The sequence below is a fragment of the Sinocyclocheilus rhinocerous genome, unplaced genomic scaffold (genome assembly GCF_001515625.1).
Source record: "Sinocyclocheilus rhinocerous isolate Xijiao unplaced genomic scaffold, SAMN03320098_v1.1 scaffold86, whole genome shotgun sequence".
Taxonomy (NCBI): Eukaryota; Metazoa; Chordata; class Actinopteri; order Cypriniformes; family Cyprinidae; genus Sinocyclocheilus; species Sinocyclocheilus rhinocerous.
In genome coordinates, this window is record NW_015650012.1 from 479,699 (window position 1) to 489,295 (window position 9,597).

At 34.2% G+C, this 9,597-nt stretch overlaps 1 protein-coding gene across 1 annotated transcript in view; it reads right to left on the reverse strand.

Moving 5' to 3' along the window:
* The window catches only part of LOC107711297 (adenylate cyclase type 2-like), a 54,573-nt gene that overhangs the window by 13,958 nt on the left and 31,018 nt on the right, over window positions 1-9,597 (reverse strand). Inside the window, exons 7-15 of the mRNA XM_016516267.1 lie at window positions 7,317-7,428; window positions 7,001-7,128; window positions 5,114-5,272; window positions 4,654-4,786; window positions 3,316-3,492; window positions 3,148-3,191; window positions 2,917-2,997; window positions 2,238-2,307; window positions 2,009-2,106 (exon numbers count right to left, since the gene is read on the reverse strand). Coding sequence (XP_016371753.1) covers window positions 2,009-2,106; window positions 2,238-2,307; window positions 2,917-2,997; window positions 3,148-3,191; window positions 3,316-3,492; window positions 4,654-4,786; window positions 5,114-5,272; window positions 7,001-7,128; window positions 7,317-7,428 — 1,002 coding nt within the window. The remainder of the gene's footprint in view (window positions 1-2,008; window positions 2,107-2,237; window positions 2,308-2,916; window positions 2,998-3,147; window positions 3,192-3,315; window positions 3,493-4,653; window positions 4,787-5,113; window positions 5,273-7,000; window positions 7,129-7,316; window positions 7,429-9,597) is intronic.

Below are 9,597 nucleotides of genomic sequence, written 5' to 3' on the forward strand. Positions count from 1 at the left end.
TTTGAAAAGTGATTTCTGTTAAATAAAATATCTCCTTTTGATTTCAACTTTGAGCTTTGTAACTTTGCAGATCTTTTTTATGCTCAAACAGCAACATTACAGACTAACTAAAGTTGAAAGTGAAAAAGCATAACAGGATCCTTTTAAAGACACAATGTTTGATGGATGTTGCGGTTGGTTGGTATGTGGCTGATGGGGTTGTAAATAGTTTTTAGTGCACTGTTATAGCCATTGCTAGGTGTTTTGGGTGATTGCAAGGTGATTGCTACCTGCTCCAGGTCAAAATAGCCCACCATCAAATCCAGCATTAAGACATTCTGCTCTTGAGATATACCCCACATCAGTGTTATTTTTGAATTATTTATGTACAATTATATTATTTATTAATATTTTGAATTTTTTTTTAGCTTTCATGTTTATGTATTCAGTTTTCATCTTATAATTAGTGTAAGTTTTATTAATTATATACGCTTTTTAAAATAGCTTTAAATATTTAAAAAAATATTTAGCTTTTTTTTTTTTTTCGTTTTCGTTTTTAGTACTTTAACTTAAAATTATTTCAGTTTGTTGCTAAGGCAAAATTTTAAAATTTAAAATTTAATCTAAGTTTTTTTAAATTCTAAGAATTACATTTTATTTTATTTTACCATTAATTTCAGTAATTTTAGTAATTTAACTTAAACTTATTTATTTATTTCAGTTAGTTGCTAAGGCAGCATTCACATTTTTTACATTTTTTATTTAATAATTATATTTTTGTTTCGCTTTAATTAATTTTAGTACTTCAACTTAATGTAACTGTGTGTCCCTTCAGAATGATTCCAAAACTAATATTTCAAGGTAAAACCCCCCTGAAATATTAGTTTCAAAATCATTCTGATGATACATTGACTTTTAATAAGGCAAATGACTTCCGTTTCTTTCCCATGTTCCCTCTAATTATCTATTCTGGAAGTATGCAAGTTTGGTGAGCAGGTATGAAATAGATGTTTTTTTGAGTTTAAGCTTCTCATCTATTTTATTTCAGCTTTCAACTTCTCAGCAAAACAATTTTCAATAGTTTTAGTAGTTTCATTAACAGTAACAACACTAGCTCAGATGCCTTCTTCAGTGTAGATCTTTGGGTTTTTTCACCTGTTTCATTGTCCAGTAGGTGAAAAAGTCAGTTTGCTTAGAAAAATAGAACATCTTAGAACTTCTGTTTTCATTAAAGGTCCCATATTGTCAAAACTGAAATTTCCTGGCTTTTTTCATGATAACTGAGGTCTAGGTGCTATGTAACTACGACCTGTTCTCAGCAGAGCTCCTGAAGAAGGAGCTGTATAAATATATTGAGATGTTTTTTGGTACTTATACCGCAAATATATATTCTTAAGGACATCAAAACCTAAAATAAAACTCCAGAAAGGTGTACAATATGGGACCTTTAAGAAATGAATTACATTCACATAGAACAAACAGATGCTGAAATTTAGGGTTTTGGGGATGGCGAAGTTTAAGGAATTGAAATAAACCCAAGCAAGCATCACATATTTTAATAGCTTTTTGAATATAGGAACAAAAATGTTCAGTTCCAGTCTTTGCGGTGCCATATCTCACTATAAATCTGTTATAAAATCAATGTGAGGAAGTGAGAACTCAGCTTGAGAGAAAGCGCTGTGCTCTCGGCTCTTGTGAATGTGTTCTCGGTCAACATGAGCAGAAAATTAGGGTGACGTCTTGCATAGATTTGACTTCATAGGTCTGACTTCATACAAAAGGAGACATCATTTCCAAACCAGATTGGACTCTGATTCAAAAAAAAATCTATAACTGTCTGCTCAGGGCTGTCTTTTTCAGGCAGGCATTGATGTGCCCATCACCCCGTTCTTTATCGTTGCACTCATTTTCTCTCAATTGTGTAGATATGTTGTAATATTATTATGCGTCACTTGGTCTAAGTGCTGTGGGAGACGGCAGCGTAATTGCGTCACGAAAGACAATGAGACACTTGGAAGATGCTACTTACTTTGGCAAGACTAAGACCTGCACTATGAAGATGCAGAAGAAAATGAGACAAGCACACGTGACGTAGTACTTGAAGGCAGGCAGATTTGTGGCTCTGTACTGTTAGAAGAAAAAAAAGAAATATCTCAGCTCTTTCTTTTTTCAATAAGTCTTTGTTCTGAGGTGTTTTTCTCACAATGAAGCACATACAGTATTTGCCATTCAATGACACATCTCAAGGTGGAATGTACCTCTTTTTCAAGTGTCTTATTATGAAAGAACAGAGATATCCTTTGAATGTCCTCTGACTTCAGCCACTGTCTGGTGGAAAGAAAGCATTAATTAAGTCATTTAATAACAATTAAATTCTCATTGTAACAATGAATCGCTATTATAATAGCTTGTTGAGTGATACTGATGCAGGAAATGTTCTGAAAGTGAAACAAAAGGACAAATATGTGTTATATTGTATATTGAGCTCCAAATCGACCACTAATGAAAATGCTTCTATTTTACATTTTTCTATTTAATATAAATATAAATAATTATTTAATAAGTATAAATTTTAATTGTATTATTTCATATTATATAAATAATTGTATTTGTTGAATTAATTTATTAGTTTTTATTTATTTTACTAAATACATTTTAAATGAAAAATTTTAAATAAAAAAATATATTAAATAAAATAAATATAAAATATATTAAATAAAAAATTATTTAATAAATATGTGAATAAATATTTTTTTACATTTTTCAAAATCAAACAACTTTCTTTTCTTTTTCCTGATTTAAATAAGATTTTGAATCCCAGATTTTCATTGTGAGGTCAGACTTGTTCCTTGTTATCATTTAGCTATTTCATGTGTTGTTTTGCAGGGAATTCACGAGTTCCTCCTCCATATGGATACAGAGCATTGGGATGCTCACTTCTGTGAGTTGATGCCATCAATAGTGCGAATGATTCTTTCGTTCAACTCCTCTTCAAATCTCTTTTTCTGTGATTTTGTTCTGAAAGGGAAGAAAAAAGAGGGCGAGAGACTAACCAACCATGGAAATGTAAGTGAGGTCAGTGTGAACGTTCTGAAAGGTTATTCACTTGAATTTAGATTTTTGCTTTTTTTGTTATATAAAGCAATGAACAGTAAAAAAAACCCAGACCTTTCAGACCTTTGTTGAAAGTTGTACTGCCCCAATGGCACATCCTGTAAGAACAAAATGGAACAGACGTAATTAATAGAGCACTATTAAATGCTTCCAGCAAAACTAGTCCTGATGACTGTAATCACGATGACTGTATTTTTTGCATGTGTGCTCAGGTTGACTCACGTGTGTGTTGATCTTGCCGTTCTCGTTGGTCATGCTGTCTCGATGGTGGAGGTTAGCAAACGGTTTGGCTGCTCCCCAGGACTCAAGGTACTGCGTCATGCGGACAGATGCCCTCATCTTGACCCCATCCAGAGTGGTGCGAAGACGAGCAGGTAGCGGGGGACTCCGTTTTTCTACCTACGCATGAAGTACAACCATAGCATGAAGTACAAGTCTAAATAGGCTAGAGGTGTTACGGCACAGAAATCCCAAAAAATCGGACAAGAATATGTACTGAAGTGGTGGGTCACAGGTGTGTTTTGTAATACATTTTTTTATATTCAAGTGCATTAAGTGATCTGATACTGATTTTCAGTAAATGTTTGTATACTATGGATCCTAAACAATTTTGGTACTGTGTCAAGTCTGTATGGCCTACTTTTTTACAGCAACTTGACTCGATGGCAGTCGTTCATTAGAATAAATAAAAAAATGCAAATTGGCATTAACTGAACAACAGGGTGATAAAAGAAAAGAGAACAACTAAACAAACAAGCAAAAGCCCTCCAAACTCAAATGCAGTCATCATAATGGCAGTGTGGAAGGAGTGGGTGTGCAGTGGGTTGTTCTCATAAGAAGGCCGAAAGGCTCAAACTGAACAGAAATAAATGTATGAGTCTCTTATGAGAAAAATGTGCTGCTTTTGTTACCTCGGGCAAAGCAAATGCATTGTTGAAAAGTAAATAAGGCACCGGATAAATAATAAAAATAAATAAATAGAAGAATAGGCATTGTTATTTGAATATATGGTGCCAGGCATTATAATATCTGTGGGCTGAAAAGCCCACACACATCTGAATGAACGGATATTCAGGAATCTTCTGGGTCTTGATGCCAGTTTCCTCGAACTTGTGTTTTGATAAACACTCTCCCCAGGGCTGTGAAATATGACCACAAAGGCACGTTTGTGTAACCGCAAAGTTTAAATACGGGAATTATGCTAATTAGCGCTCAAGGTGAATTGAATGCAATGCTAATTTGAAAAGTAATTTAACTGCTTCAGTTGCATAACTAGACACATTATGATATGATTTATTAACATACATCATACAGCAGGTGTTTGTTCGGCTATGATTAATAATTTTCTGGGTAATAAACAGACATTTTTGTTTTTTATAATTATGTTATTTATTTAAAAATGGTTTTATTGTTTCCACAATAATTATTATCATAGCTGATGTTTGTTATAAACCCCTAACATGATTAGAGCCAGTAAAAAACCTCTAGCAAACACAAAGCAAGAAAATGTAAATGTCTAGTTATTTATAAACGTGAAAGCTGGACTGAGTCATTTTTTACCTTCGGGGTGATGACAAGGTACGTGACGATGCCGTGCTCTTTCAGGTAAGAATCTCTGCTTTGTCCGTTGCCTGGCTCGACTTGATACGCTCCTTTCAAATGTTCCAGTGTTACAGAAGAGATGTGAACTCGTCTGGAGAGGAGCACACAACTATTACAGGATGGCGAATGAAAGAACACTTCACAAAAACAGGTGCATTATGTGAGTATTTCACAAATGTTCCAATGCCTGCAGAGACAATAGAGTCGAGATATAAAAAATAAATGTAGTGCTTTGCGTTTCTGTTATTTTTTTGAGTTATTCAACGAACACTCATTAGTAGCACAAAAGCACATTCATTGTGCTCTCAAAAAAGCATTTCTATTAACGTCAAGAACCCTCCACGAGCATAATAGCACTTATGGCAAATATGTGAAAATCGTGAAATGGGGAAAAACAAAAGTCATATGCTGATCTTACCCAGGTACACCCCCCGCCTCCATGTGATTGGCCAGGGTGACGTCATGTGACCAAACATCATACTGCCATTTCTGGAGGCCGATCACACCGCAGAGAACATTCCCAGAGTGCACTCCAACACGCATGTTAATGTCAACCCCGGTAGCATCTCTCACCTTCCTGAAATAACAAGTAAAGTTTGCTCATTGTTTACTATTACTATACATTTTAAAATAAAAAAAAATAAAAAATCATTTTGCCACAAGTGTAATTGAATATGTATTTATGTATTTCATATATGTATTTATGAAATTCATTTAGATAAATTTGATTATTTAATCAGCATATTATGAATTGAATTATTTAATAAGCATGTAATTAATTCAAAATGTATTTTAATCAATTATCAGAATTAAAATGTATAAAAAATATTCTTAAAAGTATATAAAAATATATTTAAAAAGTATTTTTTATTACAAAGTTTTTAAAGAAATGTATGTGAAAGCACAATTAATATTTGTCTACTAAACTAATTGTAAGCATAAACCTTTAGATCGAAAGGTTTTTTTTTTTTTTAAATCATGAGAAACATAAATTTGGATACTCTTGACGGACTATTTTATGTAAATAAGGCAAGTTTTCTTCCAGTGTCATGAAAGATATTTATTTTACAGCATGTACACACTTCAGGCTCTCCCTCCATTCTTTGAAATGACTGAAACAGCACCATATTTCACTGACACAACTCAGCTTAACACCAGAAATATTTATAGCAAAGTAAATATCAGAAGGTGCCAAGACTGCAGCGGTACGTGTTGGTTTATGAGGAAGTGTGTCTGGTGCCTGTGTATATATTCATTCAGCACACAGAACGTTTCATCTTGTGTTTTAGATAAGCTAGTTTGAATGTTACCATGTCCCTGCTGCACAAAACAGTTCAGACCAGCATGTTTTTTTTTATGTGGGCTGGGTTAAGCTAGTTTGGTTCTGGTCTAGTTTGTGGACCAGTATAAAATTGCTTAACCTGCTAAAAAATAAATAAATATAATAAAATAAAAAAGTGCATGGCACCCCTGGAGGTGTGTGTGTTTCTGACAGATCATTTCAGTGAATCTGTCACACACCATTCTTATTTCTAGGAGCCCCTCAACCTGAGCTATGTTATGTTGGAAAATACACTGAAGGGTTCTCAATAACCCCCTAAAATGGATTTGTGTGTGTGTGAAAGAAAATGATTGCAGTAGCGTAACGGAAAGCAAATGTGTGGCAGAAGAGCGGAAGAATGAAGAATGGGTGAGGAATCGTGAAAGGGACTGGAAAAAGGGGCTGCACTTTGAGCTGGAGAAAGGAGAATGTGTGGGTTTCAGCAATATCACACATCTGAGCCTCTTGAGTACGAGCGTTATTTCAGCCTCAGAGAGTAGTGCTTGAAAAGACAGACACCATGGGATAAAACAACACAGAAATGGTCCCTTGTAGATGATGAAAGGCTATAATGTGACAAACAGCTCATGTGTAGTGGTTTTAGGGCTTTTAAGCAGATCTAACTCTATGTGACTTTTTGTTCTAATGAAGAAATGGAAAATGGATAATGTGCAGCTGGTCATTATCTCAAAATAAATCCTGATAAGCACTGGCTTATGGGATGCCCAGCAGGTGTTCCGCAGGCTGGCAACCTTAGGCAACCTTACGGCATTGTATGCCAATTACATTTAGGTTAAATTTGCCTATTAAGACCGAATTTTACATGGTGTTTGCACAGACATTTAAACAAGCACAGCTATGTAGGAAACTGAAATTTCCTGTGACAAAGGTCAATTATACAGTTTAGTGGTTATTATGCAAACATATTTCAGTGCAGATTGCTGTGATGGACCAATTATAATCTAGTTTGAGAAAGACTTTTACTTGATGGCCTCACACATGTCCAGCCCCATCTTCACACAGTCCTTGGCATGATCAGTCAGCGGGTCTGGCAGCCCTGACACACAGTAATAGCAGTCGCCCAGGATCTTGATCCGCATGCAGTCGTTATCCTGCATCAAACAAACCATCAAGGCAGCAGGTGTAGTAGACATTATATTGTGTACAGAAAAAAATATGAATATCATATCAATATATCATCATGAAAGCATGTCATTATTAGGAGAGAGACTGGGCCTAACTGTCACTTTAAAGTTTGACAATTAAGTACTGGTTTCTCCTATGCCCGTTAGGCCAATACCTTGGCTATCTGGTCAAATTTGCCGAAGAGCTCATTGAGCATGTAGACAAGTTCTCCAGGTGAACAGTCACTGGCCAGACGTGTGAATCCAACAATGTCTGCATACAGAATGCTGTGGAAAATAAAAAAATGTTCAAGAAAAAGAGAATTATGCAAACTGGTAAAGAGCATGAAATGATGCTTTTCGCAATTAATACACACCTTGCAAATAATTATTTTCTAAATAAGCATTTTTCTTGTTTTCCAGTATCGAAAAATCCTTTAAAATACAGCAGTGTAGACCAACAGCATCTGTGATACTGCTCTTATACAACAGTTTATGAAACTGAAAAACTTCTAGATACAATATTGGCAGTTATTTTGTCTATTTTTTCTCACTCAAAGGAAACAATTCTAAACAAAGCCACAGCAGAATCAACTGTTTTGTTAAAACTCAATCATAAAGACAGTCACTTGTTTTGTTCCTAAATGAATATGTATTTATATTTTTCAGTGATTTGTTGAGTGATTGATTCAATGACTCACTCATAAAGAGAGTTATTTGCTTTGTTCCTGAATGAATCTGTTTTTTTCAATGAATTGTTGAGTGAATGATTTAATGACTCACTCATAAAGAGATCAGCTTGTTTTGTTCCTGAATTAATCTGTTTTTCAACGAATTGTTAAGTGAATGACTCAATGACTCACTCACAAAGAGAGTTATTTGTTTTATTCCTGAATGAATCTGTGTTTTTCAATGATTTGTTGAGTGAATGATTCAATGACTCACTCATAAAGAAAGCAACTTGTTTTGTTCCTGAATGAATCTGTTTTTAAATGAATTGTTGAGTGAATGATTCAATGACTCACTCATAAAGACAGTTATTTGTTTTGTTCCTGAATGAATCTGTGTTTTTCAATGAACTGTTGAGTGAATGATTCAATGACTCACTCATAAAGAGAGTTATTTGTTTTGTTCCTGAATGAATCTGTGTTTTTCAATGAACTGTTGAGTGAATGATTCAATGACTCACTCATAAAGAGAGTTATTTGTTTTGTTCTTGAATGAATCTGTGTTTTTCAATGAATTGTTGAGTGAATGATTCAGTGACTCACTCATAAAGAGAGCAACTTGTTTGGTTCCTGAATGAATCTGTTTTTCAATGAATTGTTGAGTGAATGATTCAGTGACTCACTCATAAAGAGAGCAACTTGTTTTGTTCCTGGATGAATCTGTGTTTTTCAATGAATTGTTGAGTGAATGATTCAATGACATGTTCCTGAATAAACAGTATTTTTTAATGAATCGTTTCAAATGATTCAATGACAAAATCAATCACTTGTTGTAAGAGTCACTAAAAAATCCTCACCACTAACACAGACTGACTGTCTGTTTGAACACAGAAAAACAAAGTGATACAAACTGTAAAAAGTGCTGTTGGACTGCATATCAGTGCTCTTGGAATGCTGCTCAGCCAATCAAATCTGAGGACTAGAACCGTTGTATAAAATAATATTTTCTATGGTAATTGACATTATGCCACAAATGCTGTCCAACTTAACTTTTACTGAACCTGAAACGCTCCTCTAATACTGCCAATATCCTTTAGTAACATTAATGACATGAGGGTGCGGCCTGCCCTGGAAGATCCTCTGTGAAATCTATTGTGTCTTAGAGATACAGAACATTATGTAGATGCCAAGAAAATATGATTTGCTTTTTCCTTCAGTCAGTTACAGTTACAGAGAGCAATATTGCTTCCAAAAACAGCAGATGACTTGTCCTTCAATGCAATGAACAAAACTACATTTGTGTTTTGATGAAGAGCCTCTTCAACAGTTTGCCCTGAAGATTGTGTTTGTTTTTACTTTTTAATAGAAGCAAACAAAAGTGTCTAGGCACTTTTAAATGAGAGCTACTTATATCTAGGTTGACGAATAGCTTGTTTTTGTGTGCAGACTGAAGGAGGGCAGGATGGTTTGACAGGATCTATTGAGGGTATGAGCAGGTGCAGAGAATAGGATAGGGTACAACGGGGCTAAAGGCCCACCTTAAGAAAAAATGTGCCGGTTTTTTAAATAATGACTAAATTAATACTTGTTCAAAACAATCACTTTAGCAAAGTTTGTACTATTTTCTGCTTATTTTGAAAAATAAATAAAAAATTATTTTTTCAATAAATATACTGTCATTAAAATGTTAATATAAAAATATATTTTAATATACAGAAACAAAATCGTTTTAATAAGTAAAGATTCTGAAAGTATTGAAGGAGATCCAATAATAATTGAATATATATTT